General features: G+C 41.3%; 1 protein-coding gene across 5 annotated transcripts in view; it reads left to right on the plus strand.

Moving 5' to 3' along the window:
• Positions 1–23,103, plus strand: part of MED12L (mediator complex subunit 12L) — a 777,103-nt gene that overhangs the window by 35,111 nt on the left and 718,889 nt on the right. For all 5 annotated transcript variants that reach the window (XR_012243786.1, XM_073625995.1, XM_073625994.1 and 2 more), the window contains exons 3-5: positions 1,103–1,207; positions 4,075–4,266; positions 9,422–9,581. Coding sequence is in view for 4 of the 5 variants with exons in the window: in XM_073625995.1 (XP_073482096.1) it covers positions 1,103–1,207; positions 4,075–4,266; positions 9,422–9,581 (457 nt within the window). In the remaining variant the exon portion in view is untranslated. The remainder of the gene's footprint in view (positions 1–1,102; positions 1,208–4,074; positions 4,267–9,421; positions 9,582–23,103) is intronic.

The following is a 23,103-nucleotide window of genomic DNA, read 5'->3' on the forward strand; positions in this document are numbered from 1 at the left end:
CATACAGTGTCTTATATCTGCCTGTTACACACAGTAATCTGTGTCCCATTCTCTGCAGGCAGAGTGACTTCACCATCCAGTATTTTATTATCTTCAATTTCAACTTGTATTAAACTGGGCACGGGTAGCAGTCGGATTGCACAATCTACTATGGTTAAATGATTAGGGTTTCATACAAACTCATCCAAGTGTTCTGAATGCATTTGATTTGAACTTATGCGAGGGATATGTGGGTATTTTCAGATTTCTCTACAATTCTATTTACAACTCTGTGCAGATATAATAGACACAAATTCATGCAGATTAGTATTCAATAATACATCATTAAATGCATTTTTTTAAATGCAAGTAGTGTAAGTAACTGCATTTGACCAGGTCTATCGCAGTTCCTGTCCAGCAGTACTGGAGTGTGAGAGGAGGAAGTAGCAGAAGGAGCTAATCAGCTAATGTGCTAGTAAATAACGTGTTAACAGGAGGATAAAACAAAGGGACAGAGGGATAAGCTTATCTTTGTGCTGCTTCTGCTTTCACTGTCCAGTTACAGGCTGACGAGTGTCCAGAACAGTCTGTGCTCAAAGGAAGTAGGTCGGCTGATGGCCATCAGACTGGATTGAAAGTAAATTATGCAACAGCAGCTGCTTTTTTATTTTATCTTTTAATTGACTATTTCTTTTTATCTTATTATTTTTGACTGATCTGTACAATATGATTATAACATGTGTTTACTGTTGTTTGGGCTTTGGATGGCAATTACTAAACTCAGAAAATTCACATTTTGCTTTTATGATAGAGATGATTTTTCAAAAGGAGTAATGCCTCCTCGCTTTGTGTCCTTCTCAAGTACCCTCTGATTTACACATTTTCCTATTACTCTGTTTCCCTGAACCTGATGTTGTATTTGTGCTCAACATACTGTATATGCTAAGCTGAAAATAGCTTTTAGTAAATCAATAATTCTACGATTAAATACCAGTAAATGTGAATAAATTGGGCTGGACGAAGATATTTTGAAGAGTGCATGTAGCAAGTAGTAACAAAAAGGGGTTTTAACAGTGTACAAGTTGATGGCTGATTTATATTGACTGTTTTTCTTTTCCTCCAGGATGAATTAACTGCAGTCAATGTAAAACAAGGATTTAGTAACCAGCCAGCATTTTCTGGAGATGAGCATGGATCAGCTAGGAACATTGTTATAAACCCATCTAAGGTAGAATCACTTCTATTGCTTTCATCCTGTTTGTTGCTTTAATAACTATGGTTTTACTAATTTTGCATACAATATAATATAGAGCAGACCGATGTTCTCTGAAGCCTGGATCACTTACCAAGAGTGCTATGCATACTCAATTCTGAGTAATTAATTCAGAACTCATTGGTACTCGGTCTCAATAGCTTGTCATGAGCGGTTTGGTGTACACCAAGAGAAAATGGTGCTGATAGGCAAGTTAAATACAGAAGAGACTTAAAACGTCTATTCTGTCATAAAAACTATTAGCATGACAAGGACTACTGCAACTACATTTATCCTTCAGTGATTTATGTGTGTAGATTTTATCATTTCTTGTTTTGCATGCATTCACAGTGCACAAGAATGCATAGCCTAAGTGTGTCATGTTGAAGAATTTGATGTCATAGCTAAAATCACTTTTGCACTGAGGCTTGATTACAGGGGTGTTGATAAAGGGAAGGATATGGGGGGCCCAAACCCTTTTCCCCCAGAGTATCATGGCTGGTGGCTGCATTAAACTGCAGGAATTGCACAGCCCAGTCATTCCCAACACAGCAGCCTGTGTTTCCCTGCTGCTCACTGGACGGTGCAGCAAGAAGCAGAAGAGGGATCAGAACTCTGATTGGCTGCTATGGCAGCCAGACTGGTAAGGAGGAAGTGCCAGCGACAGTGTGGGATGCTGAAGGTGATCAGTGGGACCCACAACAGGCAGAGAAAGCTACTGGGGGACCGTAGAGAAAGAAAGGACAGCTTAAAATGATGAATCATTCAGAAGGTGGTAAGACTTTCCTTGGACTCTTTGGTGCTTAAGGGCCACTGCTGCCGCTCTCTCGTGTATTTTTACTGCTCATGCAAACTATTACACTATTTGGTTACAATGATTTTGGCATATTCTACTCTGTACACCATGAGCAGAGGCGAACTTCTGGTTGAATCACCTAGGCCAGGGGTGTCCAAACTTTTTTCAAAGAGGGCCAGATTTGATGAAGTGAACATGTGTGAGGACTAACAATTTTGCCTGACATTCTTTGAACCATTAAAATTCGGTATAAGTATGTTCGTCCGAGCACTAATACACTGCCCAACAAGAATTCTCTTGCCTTTGTGGCTGTGTGCGGTCAAGAGATGAGCTTGGGCGTGTTATTTGGATATATATATATCTTTTGTGGCCCCCAACGAATCCCCAAGCGCCATTCAGGACTAAGGATGAGCTTGGCGTGTTATTTGGATATACCGTATTTATCGGCGTATAACATGCACCTTCACTTTCAGAGGGAAGTTTCAGGAAAAAACTTATATTTTAAATAAAGAACTGCGGAGTAAAATAAGGGTCAGTGCCCATCTGCAGCCTCACCATTGCCATGAATGCAGCCTCACCGTTGCCATGAATGCAGCCTCCAATGCCATGAATGCAGCCTCCAATGCCATGCATGCAGCCTCACCATTGACATGATTGCAGCCTCAAATGCAGCCTCACCATTGCATGAATGCAGCCTCACCATTGACATGAATGCAGCCTCAATGCAGCCTATTTGCATGACAAGGACTACTGCAACTACATTTACCCTTCAGTGATTTATGTGTGTAGATGTTATCATTTCTTGTCAGTGCCCATCTGCAGCCTCACCATTGCCATGAATGTAGTCTTACCATTGCCATTAATGCAGCCTTACCATTGCCATGAATGCAGCCTCACCATTGACATGATTGCAGCCTCAATTGCAGCCTCACCATTGCATGAATGCAGCGTCACCATTGACATGAATGCAGCCTCAGCGTTGCCATGAATGTAGCCTCCAATGCAGCCTTACCATTGCCATGAATGCAGCCTTACCATTGCCATGAATGCAGCCTTACCATTGCCATGAATGCAGCCTCACCATTGCCATGAATTCAGCCTCACTGTTGACGTGAATAAAGCCTCAAATGCAGCCTCACCATTGCATGAATGCAGCCTTACCATTGCCATGAATGCAGCCTTACCATTGCCATGAATGCAGCCTCACCATTGACATGAATGCAGCCTCACCATTGACGTAAATGGAGCCTCACCATTGCATGAATGCAGCCTCACCATTGCATGAATGCAGCCTTACCATTGCCATGAATGCAGCCTCACCATTGACATGAATGCAGCCTCAAATGCAGCCTCACCATTGCATGAATGCAGCCTTACCATTGCCATCAGTGCAGCCTGATCGACGCCCATCTGCAGCCTCGGAGGGCCAACAGATTACATACATGAGAATCTCCTGTTTTCTCAGCAGCCTCTTTAATACAAAGTCCCGCCTCTTATGATAAACAGAACAGTCGTCCAGTGGCAGCCCAGGAGACGGGACTTCCTATTACAGAGGCCGCCATGTAAACAGGAAATTCTCACTGTATGTATTCTGTCGGCACTCGTCCCGCCCCCTCCAAAGCACATATATATACATAAATACAGGTATATATCTTTTGTGGAGCTTGGGGATTCCTTGGGGGCCACAAAAGAGATATATAGCCAAATTACCAGTGGGGCCGTTTGAACACAAGCTGAATTTGGACCGGGGCCGGACTCACTCTCCCCCCCCCCCAAAAAAAATGTCAAAGTGTTGGGGGGGGGGGCATAAAGCATAACTTCCCTTTTTAGGGGTTAAAAACAGAATAGACCGCTAAAAAGGATCAATTTCAATTCTTTTAAACAGCAGCGTAGTTATTCTTAAATTAAGCCTAACTGTAATTTAATTGGAAATGTACTGCTTTGAATTGAATGTATGCTTTGGATCCCAGTTATTAGATATATATTACTGCATGTAAATGCTAGTTTATGAACATAACAATGTTGTCCACATTTCATGTGTTTGCAGATTGGAGCATACTTCAGCAGCATTCTAGCTGAAAAACTGAAACTGAACACCTTTCAGGACACAGGGAGGAAAAAGCCACAGATTAACGCCAAAGACAATTACTGGCTTGTGACTGCTCGTTCTCAGGGTGCAATACATAGCTGGTTTACCGATCTAGCTGGAAACAAGCATCTCACTGTTCTAGCTAAAAAGGTAAAGATGTATTTACTAGTGTTACACTGTATGTACAGTATAGCAAAACGTCTCTACTTGTTGGCTATTGTTAGCAAAATAGAAGATGATGATAAACCAAAAATTCTACAATTGTCCCCAGAACAATAATAGAAGTGAAATCTTCCCATGGAGATAATGTCTAAGATGTATTCTCCCTTGACAACAAAACCTCCCCGATGGGACACATACAAGAAAAAATAATTTAACTTATGGGTTTTAACCTCCTCTATTCTTTATAAAAAAAAAAAAAAATATATATATAATATATATATATATATATATATATATATATATATATATATATATATATATATATATATATATATATATATATATATATATACACATATACAAAGCTTAAAAATATACTTTAAACTTTGGCATTTTATGTCTACTTTGATTAATGTTATAATTCTAAATTAGGATTTATTCAAAGAGGAGTGCAGAGAATAGCAATGTTGTGTAGTAAACTATAAAGTTTGCTTTGCTGCAGCCAGGTTTAAAGTGGTTGGAAAGTCATGAATCCTGGAAGCCCCTCAGTTACAGAAAGATATTGTGTAGTTCTTGTGTTTTTTTTTTTTTTTCTTTCTTAAATTATGTAGTGAAATTCCTTATTTCAGAGCACCCCTGTGTGCTCACGTCACCTCCCAGCGGTTAGCTTCTGCAATCTGAGGACTACAGTGGGGGGGGCTGAGATTTCCCATTGACGTTAGCCAGGAGGAGAGCGAAAGGAGGTCATGTGAGCGCACAGCGGCGATCTGAAATAAGGTATTTCACTGCATCATTTTTAAAACACAGATACTGCACAGTATATGCTTCTGTAACAGAGGGGCTTCCAGGATTTGGGATTCGTGATTTTATAGCCATGGGGGGAGGGGTGAGGAGGAGATGGCTTACACACAGACTCCCGAACTGACAGGCAGGGAGGGAGGGGGAGAGGGAGAGACTGTGGGATTATGCACGTAAACTGCCCATAGTATCGTGGATCAGCAGCTATGATTACTGAGGTCAGCACACTAAGGGGGACACAGGAACTGGCCAGATCAATCAGGTATCTTACAGGATAGATGGACAAATGACACCACTCAAGCACAATGATATATATCCTGCTTTAAAGGATTTTAAGATTTTTTTTATTATTATTATTTATTTATTTTTAGGGTTACAACCACTTTAAAGCTGACAACACAACTAATGATACATACAGTTGTTCAATATAGCTATTAATAAAAAAATGTATCTGAAACTGAAACACTATGGACAGTTAGATCAATGAACAATCATTTTCATTGAAAAGAAACAATCGATCTTAGCAGAAAATCCATTCAATTGTCGCTAAACTGATCTATTACTTTGTTGCATTACGATAATTTTTCAATGAGGGAATATTTTAAAAAATTTAATCTATTTTCATGTGATTATGTTTCAGTATGTATGTAGACTGCATACAGTAACTGAGCCTTCCTAACTGATTATTATGAATTATTGCATTTTGCAGATCATCTCTGCTTATGTATGTCGTGCATCTGTGCACTGCCATATTATTTAAGCCTATGAGTGTCTGTTTTGCAAATATAATTACTTTTGCTATATGCATGCGTCTCTTTTGCACATGGCAATAATAACAATGCCTATTATTTCAGTTGTCTGTTTTATGATGCCTGAACCTCAATTCATTCTTCATTTAAGCCCCTATTCATACTTGAGCATTTTTTCTATTTGCTTCCCTGCACCTGACTGCACTTTCTTACGCCTGTCTATGCAAAACTCCATTCTTTCTAATTGTCCCTGTTCATGCTTGTATGCTCAGTCACCCTACACTCAATGTGCTAGGCTCAAAAAGGTACATGAACTTTTCTGTAAGCATATTTGGGTGCCTTTGATCCCATAGACTACAACAGGAATACCTGTAAACACGCGATACACAGGTTTTATGTGAGCGTTCTTATAGTGGATATGCATTTCTAAGGGCTTGTATGGGGATGCAAACCCAAAACGAGCACAAGCCTGCCAACACATATCCTAAAGATGTGTATGTATATAATTTGACCAAGTAGGTCAGTATTCACATTTAACACTTGATCTTATGCAGGAGCTGGTCCACAGCCCTGAATGCACCCATGTGAATGAGAACTTACCCAGCTGGTTACCTACAAGCAGAACGAGGAGACAGGTTATAATGTGTTATATTAAATAAAACATCTCCAGTATAACTCTAGATGAGCACATTCCTTGATCGATCATATCAGCGGCTCAAGAGGTGCCCTTATGGCATGTCAGTATTATTATGTACACAATTGAGTACTTTTCTATTACTTTGACAATTACTTTAATTAATTTAAAATCCTATAGATTCTCTCTGTAGTGCTTATTTGTATGTCAGTAAGCATAGTCAGTTTCCCATTTTAAAAATGGCGGAAATAAAATCAGTCAGCCACACAGACTGCATCTGGGCCAAATTCGTTTGGACAGATTGACAGACTTGTCTTAAGATGGGAGCACTAAAACACAATTACTATGTAAAACTTGAGCAGGAGAACCAAAATATTTTCCCCAAGTTGGACTTTAAATGGCACACTGACAAGTAACATCTAAACAAGTAAAATAAACTGCATAAATTAGGGTAGTTAGTCACTGATCTCCAGTATGATTTAGCATCTTCTGTTACCCGACATGTTTCAAAGAAGAGTGTCCTTCATCAGGGCTACAGACAGGATCATATTTCTATAATATAAATTTTACATTTTTAATATATAATATGTACTAATAATGACAGAATTCCAACATCACAGTTAAAGCAGAGTTCCACCCAAAAATGGAACTTCCGCTTTAAGGGAAGTTGACCCCCTGACATGCCACATTTGGCATGTCATTTTTTTTTGGGGGGGGGGGGCGGAAACCCTCTTTTTAGAGGGTTCCAGCTCCCACTTCCTCCCGGGGCTCCGCGGTGCCGGAAGGGAGATCACCTCTCCCCCCTCCCTCTCGGCAATCATCTGGGACACGTCACAGGTCCCAGGCGATTGCCCAGCCAGTCACAGCGCGCAGCCCGGCTTGCACATGCGCAGTGCATGCCCAGCTGTGAAGCCACAGCCGGGCACCCACAGTGACCATGCTGGTGCCGCAGAGAGCAGGGGGGGACGAGCAGGGCTTCGTTCCCCTACAACGCTGGACCCTGGGACAGGTAAGTGTCCAATTATTAAAAGTCAGCAGCTGCAGTATTTGTAGATGCTGACTTTTATTTATTTTTTTTAAATTGGAACTCCGCTTTAAGAATCATGTAGGATTACTATTACCAAATGGATTTGAGATATACTCCTAAATGTTACAACAATAGACTAAAATTTGAAATCATTCTGTTACTTACACTTCGTTGAACAGTAGAAGACAATAACTATACCATACACAATTAAAAACGTGCTGGTTCCTGGTCCTGCTCGGTTATATCAGATGCAATAGGAGGGGGATATATATATAATATATATATACACATTATCTCACAAAAGTGAGTACACCCCTCACATTTTTGTAACAATGTAAAGTAGTGAGTGTACAGCTTGCAAAACAGTGTAAATTTTCTGTCCCCTCAAAATAACTCAACACACAGCCATTAATGTCTAAATGGCGTGAATGGGGAGCAGATGTATTAAATTTGGTGTTATCGCTCTCGCTATCTCATACTGGTCACTGGAAGTTCAACATGGCACCTCATGGCAAAGAAATCTCTGAGGGTCTGAAAAAAAGAATAGTTGCTCTACATAAAGATGGCCTAGGCTATAAGAAGATTGCTAGGACCCTGAAACTGAGCTGTAGCATAGTGGCCAAGACCATACAGCAGTTTAACAGGACAGGTTCCACTCAGAACAGGTCTCGACATGGTCGACCATAGAAGCTGAGTGCAAGTCATATCCACATCATATCCAGTGGTTGTCTTTGGGAAATAGACGTATGAGCAATGCTAGCATTGCTGCAGAGGTTGAAGACAATACGCCGCACACTGCATCAAATAAATTGGTCTGCATAACTGTCTTCCCAGAAGGAAGCCTCTTCTAAAGAATATGCACAAGAAAGCCCACAAACAGTTTGCTAAAGACAAGCAGACTAAGGACATGGATTACTGGAACCATGTCCTGTGGTCTGATGAGACCAAGACAAACTTATTTGGTTAAGATGGTGTCAAGCGTGTGTGTCTGCAACCAGGTGATGAGTACAAAGACAAGTGGGTCTTGCCTAGAGTCAAGCATGGTGGTGGGAGTGTCATGGTCTGGGGCTGCATGAGTGCTGCCGGAACTGGGGGGGCTACAGTTCATTAAGGGAACCATGAATGCCAACATGTACTGTGACATACAGAAGCAGAGTATGATCCCCTTCCTTCAAAGACTGGGCTGCAGGGCAGTATTCCAACATGATAACGACCCCAAACACACCTCCAAGATGACCACTGCCTTGCTAAAGAAGCTGAGGGTAATGGTGATGGACTGGCCAAGCATGTCTCCAGACCAAAACCCTATTGAGCATCTATGGGGCATCCTCAAACGGAAGGTGGAGGAGCGCAAGGTCTCTAATATCCACCAGCTCTGTGATGTCATCATGGAGGAGTGGAAGAGGACTCCAGTGACAACCTGTGAAGCTCTGGTGAACTCCATGCCCAAGAAGGTTAAAGCAGTGCTGGAAAATAATGGTGAAACACAAAATATTGACACATTGAGCCCAATTTGCACATTTTCACTTTGGGGTGTACTCACTTTTGTTGCCAGCGGTTTAGACATTAATGCTGTGTGTTGAGTTATTTTGAGGGGACAGCAAATTTACACTGTTATACAAGCTGTACCCTCACTACTTTACATTGTAGCAAAGTGTCATTTCTTCAGTGTTGTCACATGAAAAGATATAATGAAATATTTACAAAATATTGTAAATACTGTACTGTAGATACATAGTTGGTAAGGCTGAATAAAGACACCAGTCCATCCAGTTCAGCCTGAGAGTGTGTGTGTGTGTGTGTGTGTGTGTGTGTGTGTGTGTATGTATATATATATATATATACTATGCAAACTTGCTTATTTACAAGAACTGAGATATTTTAAAAGTACAATTTTACTTGTATCATGAGTTAATGTCATATCATTTTTTGTAGGTACCTATACTTAGCAAGAAAGAAGATGTTTTCGGATACCTGGCCAAATATTCAGTGCCACTGTTGCGAGCTGCCTGGCTATTGAAAATGACTTGCGCATACTATGCTGCTATTTCAGAAGCCAAAATAAAGAAGCGACAATCAACTGATCCAAACACAGGTATTTCCAGTTTTATTACATTTTCTATTTTTATCTCAAAACATAGACCCTTTTTTACTAAAGGAGTAGAGCATTTTCAAAGTAAATCATTACTTCGAATTGCTTAAGTTACATAGTCACATAGTAGGTGAGGTTGAAAAAAGACACATCAAGTCCAACCTATGTGTGTGATTATATGTCAGTATTACATTGTATATTCCTGTATGTTGTGGTCATTCAGGTGCTTATCTAATAGTTTTTTAAAACTATTGATGCTCCCTCTGATACCACCGCCTGTGGAAGGGCATTCCATATCCTTGCCGCTCTTACAGTAAAGAAAGCTCTATGTAGTTTAAGGTTAAACCTCTTTTCTTCCAATTTTAATGAGTGGCCACATGTCTTGTTAAACTCCCTTCCGCAAAAAAGTTTTATCCTTATTGTGGGATCACCAGTACGGTATTTGTAAATTGAAATCATATCCCCTCTCAAGCGTCTCTTCTCCAGAGAGAACAAGTTCAGTGCTCGCAACCTTTCTTCATAACTAATATCCTCCATACCCTTTATTAGTTTTGTTGCCCTACTTTGTACTCGTTCCATTTCCAGTACATCCTTCCTGAGGACTGGTGCCCAGAACTGGACAGCATACTCTAGGTGCAGCCGGACCAGAGTCTTGTAGAGCGGGAGAATTGTTATTTTATCTCTGGAGTTGATCCCCTTTAATGCATGCCAATATTCTGTTTGCTTTGTTAGCAGCAGCTTGGCATTGCATGCCATTGCTGAGCCTATCATCTACTAGGATCCCCAGGTCCTTTTCCATCCTAGATCCCCCCCAGAGGTTCTCCCCCCAGTGTATAGATTGCATTCATTTCATTTTTTTGCCACCCAAATGCATTATTTTACATTTTTCTATATTAAACCTCATTTGCCATGTAGTTACCCTATCCTTTAATTTGGTCAGATCTTTTTGCAAGGTTTCCACATCCTGCAGAGAAGTTATTGCCCTACTTAGCTTAGTATCGTCCGCAAATACAGAGATTGAACTGTTTACCCCATCCTCCAGGTAGATGAAAAAATAAAATAGGATTGATCCCAGCACAGAACCCTGGGGGACCCCACTACCCACCCCTGACCATTCCAAGTACTCCCCATTTATCACCACCCTCTGAACTCGCCCTTGTAGCCAGATTTCAATCCATGTACTCACCCTATGGTCCATGCCAATGGACCTTATTTTGTACAGTAAACGTTTATGGGAAACTGTGTCAAATGCTTTTGCAAAATCCAGATACACCACGTCTACAGGCCTTCCTTTATTTAGATCAGGGGTGTCCAAACTTTTTTCAAAGAGGGCCAGATTTGATGAATAGAACATGCTTGAGGGCCGACCATTTTGCCTGACATTCTGAAACCATTAAAATTTGGTCTAAGTGTGTCCGTCCGAGCGCTAATACACGGCCCAACAAGAATTGCCTTTGTGCTGTGTATGGTGAATAGATGAGCTTGGGCGTGTTATTTGGATATACCGGATTTAATCGGCTTATAACACGCCCAACAAGAATTGCCTTTGTGCTGTGTGTGGTGAATAGATGAGCTTGGGCGTGTTATTTGGATATACCGGATTTAATCGGCTTATAACACGCCCAACAAGAATTGCCTTTGTGCTGTGTGTGGTGAATAGATGAGCTCGGGCGTTTTTTGGATATACTGGATTTAATCGGCTTATAACATGCACCTTCACTTTAAAAAGGAAGTTTCAGGAAAAAAAATCTTAAATTTTAAATAAAGAACTGTGAAGCAAAATAAGGGTCAGTGCCCATCAATGCAGCCTAATCAGTGCCCATCTGCAGCCCCCACCGTATTGCCATGAATGCAGCCCCCCACCGTATTGCCATGAATGCAGCCCCCACCGTATTGACATGAATGCAGCCCCCACCACATTGACATGAATGCAGCCCCCACCACATTGACATGAATGCAGCCCCCACCACATTGACATGAATGCAGCCCCCACCACATTGACATGAATGCAGCCCCCACCGTATTGACATGAATGCAGCTCCCACCGTATTGACATGAATGCAGCCCCCACATTGACATGAATGCAGCCCCCACCACATTGACATAAATACGGCAGCCCCCACCACATTGACATAAATACGGCACCCCCCACCTTGACATAGATACTGCAGCCCCCACCACATTGACATAAATACGGCAGCCCCCACATTGACATAAATACGGCAGCCCCCACATTGACATGAATGCAGACTCACCATTCCCATCAGTGCAGCCTGATTCATGTCCATCTGCAGCCTTGGAGGAGACAGGGAGGGGGCGGGACGAGCGCCAACAGATATACAGGAGAAACTTCTGTTTACACGGCGGCCTCTTTAATTGAAAGTCCCGCCTCCTATGATGGACAAAACAATTGTCCAATGGCAGCGCAGGAGACGGGACTTCCTTTTACACAGGACGCTGTGTAAACAGGAAATTATCCTGTACAGCGCTTGTCCCGCCCCCTCCAAGGCAGCCAGCATATCTATCTTTTGTGGCCCCCGGCGCTCGGGGATTCTTTGGGGGCCACAAAAGATATATATGTCAAAATTACCAGGTGGGCCACCCGAAACCGGACCGCGGGCCGCGATTGGCCCGCGGGCCGGACTTTGGACATGCCTGATCTAGATGGTGATTCACCTCCTCATAGAAGGTTAATAGATTGGTTTAGCAAGAACGATTCTTCATGAATCCATGCTGATTACTGCTAATGATACCATTCTCATCACTAAAACCTTGTATATCGTCCCTTATCATCCCCATCAAGAGCTTGCATACTATTGATGTTAGGCTAACTGGTCTGTAATTCCCAGGGATTTATTTTGGGCCCTTTTTTTATATTGGTGCTACATTGGCTTTTCTCCAGTCAGCTGGTACTATTCCAGTCAGTAGACTGTCAGTAAAAATTAGTAACAATGGTCTGGCAATTACTTGAATGAGTTCCCTAAGTACCTTTGGGTGCAAGTCATCTGGTCCCGGTGATTTAGTAATGTTAAGTTTCCGAAGTCTAATTTTAATTCTATCCTCTGTTAACCATGGAGGTGCTTCCTATGATGTGTCATGAGGATAAACATTGCAGTTTTGGTTACTGAAGCCCCCCGATTCACTCGTGAAGACTGAGGAGAAGAATACATTCAATACCTTCGCCATCTCCCCATCCTTTGTAACCAGATGTCCTTCCTCATTCTTTATGAGGCCAATATGGTCTGTCCTCCCTTTTTTACTTGCATACTTAAGGAATTTCTTGGGCTTTCCTCTGCTATGTGTCTTTCATGTTCTATCTTAGCCGCCCTAATTGCACCCTTACATTTCTTGTGCATTCTTTATAAAGTCTGAATGTTGACGATGATCCCTTAACCCTGTATTTTTTTAAGGCCTTCTCCTTTGCTTTTATATGCATTTTTACATTAGAGTTAAGCCATCCAGGACTTTTGTTCACTCTTTTAAATGTATTACTCAATGGGATGCATTGGCTAATGCCCTTATTTAATATGCTCTTAAAGCAAACTCATCTCTCCTCCATGTTCTTTGTTCCTAATATTTTATCCCAATTTATGCCTTCTAGCAAGGCTCGTAGTTTAGTTAAGTGAAATGGGTGTATCCAAGAGAACAGAGTGATACTAAACACACACTGTTTGACATTGTCCCTTCTATTTCTGTATGTGGATGATGGCATGATGATGTCATTATTTTAATAATGGTAAAAGAAAAAAAAATTGAAACACCTTTCTTCCTAATCGATATACAGCTGTCACCTGACCCAGATCTTTTCCAGCCCGTTTGCAGGGAAACATAAGCAGAAGAAGCATCTAGTCCTCTGCTACTGATCACGTGTTAAAAAAAAAAACAAAAAAAAACAGCCTTTGAAATACAGAGTAAAAATAAATAATTAATATCAATAAACTGTTTTAAATTGTCATACAATCATTTATTTGAAATCAAAACTTTATTATTTTTTGGCAACAGCATGGTGTGGGCAGATTTCATGCCCCTCCAGCCTATGTCTTAGAATAAGAGGAAGGTGAAGCCTCCATCAATCAAGATGTAATATCCCGCCCGATTGTGCTTAGTTGGTTAGTGGGCATGGAGGAGGAAGGAGGTAGTGGGCTGTCACTTACCACTGTGTATGCACTCACATGTGTGACTCTATAGTCAAATGGGGTGCTCAGATGTGATAGGGAGGAAATGCTTAGTATAGAAACTCACTGAGAATGTGAAGAGTTGCTACCACAGCTGAAAAATCCCTAGCTGAATTGGGGACATGAACAGAAGGGGGAGATGGAGAACAGCAGGATCAACCAGATTTTTTGCAGGATATAGAAAACGAATTCCATAGTGACTGAGTATGAACAGCATGCAATACACCATTTATTGATAATTTTTTATGATGTGGGTTTGACACTTTCATTTTGCAGAGAATACCCAATAGTGTTCAAAAAGAAAAAAAAAACAGGATTTTTACTTGTGCTTGATTAGATGATTGAACACAGCACAGCTTTACCTCATTGAATCAAAATTCACTTCGCAAAAAAAAAATTCACTAATCTTCGTGAATGAGAAGTTGTGCTTCATCTCAAAAGTGAAGCGCTGTGAATACTTTCCGAATGCACTTTACATCCCTTAGTAAAAGCATCTCACAGTGAATGCACCAAGCACTGTTAGGCACACATTTAAGCCTTTGATCGCCCTAGATGTTAACCCCTTCCAAGGACTTTTGCTACGTCTGTGTGCAGCCATTTTCCTTCTATCCAGTTTACACATGGCAGGCGAGCCGAGGCGTGCACCCGCAAGTGGAGTCCCACCCACCTAACATCACCTGGATTGGCTCACCTGGAGCGGCGCTTTCTCCTGTTGTGCACTTCATTAGTACAGTGTCAGAGTATATTTTTAGCACTGATCACTGTATTGGTGTCACTGGTTCCCACAAAGTGTCAGTTAGTGACAGACTGCCCACCATACTATCACAGTCTAGCTATAAGTCGCTGATCACCACTATTACTAGTATAAAAAAAAACAAATAAATAAAAATTCCAGTATATATACTATAGTTTGTAAATGTGTTAACGTTCGTGCAAACCAATCAATATGTAGCAGAATACACACTGGCCTAAATTTATGAAGAAAAAAATGTATTAAATTTTATAGCAGAAAGTAAAAAAATATTTATTTATTTATTTTGTTTATAGCATAAAAAAACAAAACACAGTGGTGATCAAATACCACCAAAAGAAAGCGCTCTATTTGTGTGAAAACAATGATATCATTTTCATTTGGGTACAGTGTTGCATGACCACGTAAATATCACTAACGCAGTGCCAAAAAACAAATAATGACCTGTTCATGAAGGGGGGGTAAATCTTCTGGAGGTCAAGTGGTTAATACAAGCTGGGAATCATTCAAACCACTTCCTTTAAAGTGTTTGTTACTCCAGCATGTAGGGTTGCACTGATACCGATACCAGTATCGGTGCCGATACCGAGCATTTGCACGAGTATTTGTACTCGTGCAAATGCTCTGATGCTTAATCCGATACCTCCCGGCAGGGCAGCTAATAGGCCAGTACAGCTAGCCCTGTTGTACCAGGCCCAGCGTCCTCAGTGTAGCAGGGGGGCCAGGCAGCCTCACAGATCATGGTGCGGCCGTGGGGAGAGTTACAAGCACCAATCTCACTGTATAGCTTGCAATAAAGCAGCTGACAGCCACTTCTCCTCCTCTCCCTCCCCTGGATGTCAGCTGCTTTATTGAAAGATATACAGGAAGATTGGTGCTTTTAACTGCCCCACCACCGCATGGATCACCCCCTATTGTACCCTGTGTCCTCCTCTGGCTCCGCAGGTCCTCCTCTGGCTCCCCGGGTCCTCCTCCAGCTCCTGGTGTCCTCCTCTGGCTCCCCGGGTCCTCCATGTGCTCCTCCGGCTCTCCGGGTCTTTCTCTGGTCCCCCCCCGTCCAAGATCTGTCAGGATGAAGAGCGGATGAAGGAGCCTGTATATATGTCATTTACCAGATCTTTCCTTTTCTGAATGTAGTCAAGGATCATAACAGAGCATTGTGAACTGTGTTTATGATGCTTCAGGTAATGAATGAAAAGGAGACACTGTTCGTTCATCTTCAGTGCAGCTGAGGCTGCAGAGAAAGGGACTGGGGAATCTGTGTCCTCAGTCCCTTTCCCTGTTTCAAAAGGGAGATGTCAGGGGTCTGCTTAGACCCCTGATGTCTCACCAAAGCCACCCCCCAACAGGGCTGATAAAAAAAGGAAAGAATTGTAATAAATAAATATTTAAAGGTAAATTGAAAAAAAAAAAAATAATTAAAAAAAACACCGACGCCGCTCACTCCCCCCTCCCCTCCCTTAAAAAAAAGAAAGCATTATAAAAAAAAAAATTAACAAAAAAAAAAATATAAATTGTAAAAAAAAATAATAATAATAAAAAAACATGTAAAAATAAATAAATAAATTGTAAAATATGTACTACTGCTCTAGTGACACCATCGTCCAGCCATAACCATCCACAGCACCCTCCCGAAGCACTGTAAAAAAGATGAAAGAACATTTTTTAAATAAAATTTTCGTTACCAATTCTGACTGAACTATTTGTTTTGGGAAAACAACATAAAAAATATATTATAATATTTATTATTATTTATTTTATAAGTTGCTGTACCACCTATCAGTGCTCATCAGTGCTGCAAATTGGTGCCTTCTCATCAGTATCACCCAACCGTGCCTTTCAGTGTTGCCTCATCAGTGTCCATCAGTGCCACCTATCAGTGCCCAACAGTGCTGCATATTAGTATCACTCATCCATCACTCATCCATATTAGTATCACTCATCCATCACTCATCCATATTAGTATCACTCATCCATGACATTAAAAAAAAGTATTGGTAATCTGTATCGGCGAGTACTTGAAAAAAGGTATCGCTAAGTTGTACTCGGTCTTAAAAAAATGGTATTGGTGCAACCCTACCAGCGTGTCCTATTTCTGATATGCCTGTTGTACCATGTGCTTATATTACAAAAATATCCTGTTCTCTTTTATATTGCTTCCTTGTGTGAAATGCCTGTTGGACCTTCCAGTCCCCCTGCTTTCCTATTTCATACTGATCACAGTATTCCTGTCCTCCAATGGACAAGACTTGCTGACATGCCCCCCTGCACACCTCTTTAATTTGAAAATCAGTATATATACACAGCAGGTAAAATAAGTATTGAACACGTCACCATTTTTTTAGGTAAATATATTTCTAAAGGTGCTATTGACATGACATTTTCACTACATGTCGGTAACAATCCCTGCAATCCATACATACAAAGAAACCAATACAAATTAGTTCAGAAACTGCATTATGTGTAATAAAATGGAATGACACAGGGAAAAGGTATTGAACACATGAAAAAAGGGAGGTGCAAAAAGGCATGGAAAGCCAAGACACCAGCTGAAATCTATCAGTAATTGGAAAGCAATCATGCCCCTTATTAGTGCAAACTAATATCAGTTGGTTCCATCCCAACTGATGGTCTATAAAAAGGTCTCATTAACAAGGTTGTCACACAAGAACAACTCATAATGGGTAAAAGCAAAGAGCTCCCTCAAGACCTTTGCAACCTTATTGTTGCAAAACATACTGATGGCATTGAACAGAAGGATTACTTTACAGAGAGATTTCTAAATTTCTGTACAACATTTAGACAAGTCTGTGAAATACTGGGAGAATATAGTCTGGTCAGATGAGACCAAAATTGAACTCTTTGGATGCCATAATACACAGCATGTTTGAAGGTCAAATGGCACTGCACATCACCTAAAAAACACCCCCATACAAACAAAGTGAAGTTTGGAGGTGGGAACATCATGGTGTGGGGCTGTTTTTCAGCATACGGTACTGGCAAACTTCATGTCTTTGAAGGAAGGATGAATAGAAAAATGAACCAAGACATTCTTGATAAAAATCTGCTGCCATCTACCAGGATGATGAAGATGGAATGAGGGTGGACATTTCAGCAAGACAATGATCCCAAACACAAAGCCAAGGGAACTCTCAATTGGTTTCAAAGAAAGAACATAAGAATGGCCTCATCTGACTTGAATCCAATAGAAAAGCTATAAAAAGAACTAAAGATCAGAGTTAATAAAAGAGGCCCACAGAACCTTTAGGATTTATTTGTGTGGAAGAATAGGCCAAAAACACACCCGAGCAATGCATGCGCCTAGACTCCATACAGGAGGCGTCTTGAAGATGTCTTTACCAACAAAGGATTTTGTACCAAGTTTTAAATACATTTTTGTTAGCGTGTACACCCTGTTCCAAATTATTATGCCAATGATATTTTTCTCATTTACCTAAATATTGGTGTAAACAAGCATAATTCTAATGTTATCAACTATTAAGAGTACAATTAAAATTTTATTGAACAAACCTCCTAATGATAACCGTTTTTTTTTTTTTTCAAAATAAAAAACTTACAATGCACTGTTCCAAATTATTACGCACAGTAAGTTTCAAAACACTTTATAGGCTGTAAAGAACTGAAAATTGTCATTTGTTGTGTTTGCAGCATATTTACTGAAATCAAAAGCTATTTCAATCAAACTTTGAACAACATTTTAACTTTTTAAACAGTTTAACAGGTCACGTTACACTTTAACCGCTTAAGCCCCGGACCACTTTGCACAATTGCGCGGCCGTGCAACGTGGCTCCCAAACAAAATTGATGTCCTTTTTTCCCACAAATAGAGCTTTCTTTTGGTGGTATTTGATCACCTCTGTGATTTTTATTTTTTGCGCTATAAACAAAAAAAGAGCGACAATTTTGAAAAAAATGCATTATTTTTTACTTTTTGCTATAATAAATATCCCCAAAAAATATATAAAAAAACATTTTTTTTCCCTCAGTTTAGACCGATACGTATTCTTCTACATATTTTTGGTAAAAAAAAATCGCAATAAGCGTATATTGATTGGTTTGCGTAAAAGTTATAGCGTTTACAAAATGGTGGATATTTTTATGGCATTTTTATTAATAATTTTTTTTTTTACTAGTAATGGCGGCGAGCATCGATTTTTATCATGACTGCGACATAATGGCAGACACGTCGGACAATTTTGACACATTTTTGGGACCATTGGAATTAATACAGCGATCAGTGCGATTAAAATTGCATTGATTACTGTAAAAATGTCACTGGCAGTGAAGGGGTTAAAACTAGGGGGCAGTGAAGGGGTTAATGTGTGTCCTAGTACCTGTTCTAACTGAAGGGGGGATGGGACTGTGCAGGGAAACTAACAGATCGCTGTTCATACTCTGTATGAACAGACGATCTGTCAGTTCACTCCTTAGAGAACCAGAAACTGTGTGTTTACACACACAGATCCCAGTTCTCTGTGTGCCCCAAGCGATCGCAGGAGCCAGGCGGTGATCGAGACCGCCGGGCACTCGCATCGGCTTGGGGAGCGAGCGGGGGGCACGCGCGCCTCCAGCGGCGCGCAAGCACCCCCTAGTGGCCGTTTATCTTACCGACGTAAAATAACGGCGATTCGCGCAGCCGAGCCATGTTGCCGCAGTACAACTGCTGCGGCTGGTCGGCAAGCGGTTAACATAGGACCCCTTATTTGATAGCAGCTTCACAAGTCTTGCATCCATTGAACTTGTGAGTTTTTAGACAGTTTCTGCTTGAATTTGTTTGCAAGATGTCAGAATAGCCTCCCAGAGCTGCTGTTTGGATGTAAAGTGCCTCCCACCCTCATAGATCTTTTGCTTGAGGATGCTCCAAAGGTTCTCAATAGGATTGAGGTCAGGGGAGGATGGAGGCCATACCATGACTTTCTCTCCTTTTATCCCAATAGCAGCCATTGATGCAGAGGTATTCTTTGCAGCATGAGATGGTGCATTGTCATGCATGAAGATGATTTTATTACGGAAAGCATAGTTCTTCCTTCTGTACCAGGGAAGGAAGTAGTCAGTCAGGAACTCCACATACTTTGCCGAGGTCATATTTACACCTTCTGGGACCCTAAAGGGGCCGTCCAGCTCTCTTCCCATGATTCCGGCCCAAAACATGACTCAACCTCCACCTTGCTGACGTCGCAGCCTTGTTGGAACAGGGTGGCAGTCCACCAACCATCCCCTACTCCATCCATCTGGACCATCCAGGGTTGCACGGCACTCATCAATGAACAGGACTGTTTGAAAATTAGTCTTCATGTATTTTTCTGCCCAATGCAGCTGTTCCTGCTTGTGAGCATTGGTTAGTGGTGGACGAATGGAAGGTTTATGCACAGTTGCAAGACTCTGGAGGACTCTACACCTTGATGTTCGTGGTACTCCAGAGGCACCAACAGCTTCAAATATCTGTTTGCTGCTATGTAATTGTGTTTTAGCAGCTGCTCTCTTGATCCGATGCATGGATCTGGCAGAAATCTTCCTCAATGTGCCTTTATCTGCACGAAACCCGTCTGTGCTCTGAATCAGCCACAAATCTCTTAATAGTGCGATGATCACGCTTAAGTTTTCGTGAAATATCTAATGTTTTCATACCTCGTCCAAGGCATTGAGCTATTTCACTTTTTTCAGCAGCAGAGAGATCCTTTTTCTTCCCCATATTGCTTGAAAATGGTGCTCTGCTTAATAATGTGGAACACCCTCCTTTAGTAGTTTTTCCTTTAATTGGGCTCACCTGGCAATCTAATTATCACAGGTGTCCAAGATTGTTTTCAGTGATCAAGAGCCCTGAGACACAATGCCATCCATTAGTTTAAACTGAAAAACAAAATATTTAATTTTTGTGACACTGAAATAGAATTTGCATAATAATTTGGAACAGGGTGTATAATACTTTTTCCCTGTGTCATTCCATTTTTTTTACACATAACTTAATTTCTGAACTTATTTGTTTTGGTTTCTTTGTATGTATGGATTGCATGGGTTGTTACCGACATGTGATGAACATTTCATGTCAATAGCACCTTTAGAAATATATTTACCTAGAAAAATGGTGACGTATTCAATACTTATTTTACCCACTGTCTATACACTTACTCCCTGTGTCCTTCCATTTTATTCACATTACTTAATTTCTGAACTTGTTTGTTTTGGTTTCTTTGTATAGATATAGTGTATAGGTTGCATGGGTTATTTTACCCGCTGTGTAGATACAGTGTTCAGCATAAATGAGCAAACCCCTTTGAAAAGTAAGATTTGAATCAATACCTCAATGAACACCAGAACAATTTCCATAATTTTTACAAAACTGAGTTTTATAGAACATTTGTTTAGCTCATTACACAAAAAGTAAGGTTAACCACTTGCTTACTGGACACTTATACCCCCCATTCCTGCCCAAGCCAATTTTCAGCTTTTGGCGCTGTCACAATTTGAATGACAATTGCGCAGTCATGCAACACTGTATCCAAATGAAATTTTCTTCACACATATAGAGCTTTCTTTTGGTGGTATTTAATCACCACTGTTTTTTTTTTTATTCTTTGCTAAACAAACAAAAAACAAATGAAAATTTTGAAAAATAAACAGTTTTTTATATATTTTTTAATTTTTTTGCAAACACGTCATTTTTCTGCTTCACTGATGGGCACTGATGTGGTGGCACTGATAGGCTGCACTGATAGGTGGCACTGATCAGGAGGCACTGATGAGGCTGCACTGATGGGTGGCACTGATGGGCACTGATATGTGGTACTGATGATGAGGCACTGATGGATGGCACTGGTGTGCCCTGATTAGCATTACTGATGGGCACTGATAGACGGCACTGGTGAGCACTGATTAGCAGCATTGTTGGGCACTTAGGGGACCGATGTCCTTCTAACAGAAGCCGGTTAACGGCTTTGTTCTTTTCTTCACACTGACAGCATTTACGTCCGTGATCAGCTGTCATTGGCCCTTTAGACCCCTTTCACACTGGGGCGGTTTGTAGGCGGTATTGCGCTAAAAATACCGCCTGCAAACCGCCCCTAAACAGCCTCCGCTGTTTGTTCAGTGTGAAAGCCCTCGGGCTTTCACACTGAAGCGGTGCGCAGGCAGGACGGTGAAAAAAGTCCTGCAAACCGCTTTTTTGGAGCGGTGAAGGAGCGGTGTATTCACCGCTCCTTCACCGCTCCTGCCCATTGAAATCAATGGGACAGAGCGGCTATACCGCGGCAATACCGCGGCTATAGCCGCGCCGTACGAGGGATTTTAACCCTTTTTCGGCCGCCAGCGGGGGTTAAAACTGCACCGCTAGCGGCCGAATACAGCTGCAAGAACGACGGTACAGCAGCGCTAAAAATAGCGCTGTTGTACCGCCGACGCCCTCACCGCCCCAGTGTGAAAGGGGCCTTACCCTGCTCTGTGATCAGCCGAGTCCCAAGGACTCGGCGATCAGAGAGTATGCCCCCCGGGGCTCGCGAGCATCGCGAGAACAGGAGGACGTCCATGTACGCCCATGTGGCAAAGGAAGCCCGTGCTGTAGCCATCTTTCAGCTATAGTGCGGGCGTCAAGTGGTTATTTTAATAACTTTGATTACAAAATCTTCAGTTTTACTCAAATTAGTTGATGCAAATATTAATACACTCCACAATAAAAACGATCACATCTAGTATTTTGTATGACCTCCATGATTTGTAAGGACAACACCAAGTCTTCCAGGCATGGAATGAACAAGTTGGGGGCATATTGCAACATCCATCTTTTTTTCCATTCTTCAAGAAGGACGTCTTTTAAAGCCTGGATGCTGGATGGAGAGTGATGCTCAAGTTCAGAAGTCTCTTCAGAATTCCCCATAGTTGTTTGATTGGGTTCAGATCAGGAGACATACTTGGCCACTGAATCACTTTCACCCTGTTCAGAAATGCAACAGTAACCTTAGATGTGTGTTTTGGATCATTGTCGTATTGGAAAAGTGCATGATGACCAAGGGCACGGAGTGATGGTAGCCTCTTCTTTCTTTTTTTTTTGCAATCTTTATTTTACATTTCAGTCAATACAAAACATAAGGTAAAAAACAGGAAAACAGGAAAAAATGCCAGCCTCTTCTCTTTCAATATAGAGCAGTACATCTATGATTTCATGATATCATCAATGAAATGCAGCTCCCCCGACACCTGCAACACTCATGCAGCCCCACAGAAGGACACTGCCACCATCATGTTTCACTGTAGGTCCAAAAACATTTATCTTGGTCTCATCACTCCAGAACCCCAGTAATCGTCTTCTTTTTTAGCATGGGCCCTGACAAATTCTAGACGGGCTTTCTTGTGCATGTGCTTTAGGAGAGGCTTCCTTCATGGACGACACCCATGCATGCCATTCCTCTGCAGTGTATGCCATATTGTGTCAGGGGAAACAATCATCCCAGTTTGGCTTTCTACTTCCTTAGCTAACTACAGTGAACTTGCATGGCAATTTTTCTCAACCCTTCTCATCAGAAGACGCTCCTTCTATGGACGGCCTGGACGTCTCTGTGAGATGTTTGCAGTCCCATCTTTGTTA

Source organism: Aquarana catesbeiana, linkage group LG04 (genome assembly GCF_042186555.1).
Source record: "Aquarana catesbeiana isolate 2022-GZ linkage group LG04, ASM4218655v1, whole genome shotgun sequence".
NCBI classification, from domain to species: domain Eukaryota; kingdom Metazoa; phylum Chordata; class Amphibia; order Anura; family Ranidae; genus Aquarana; species Aquarana catesbeiana.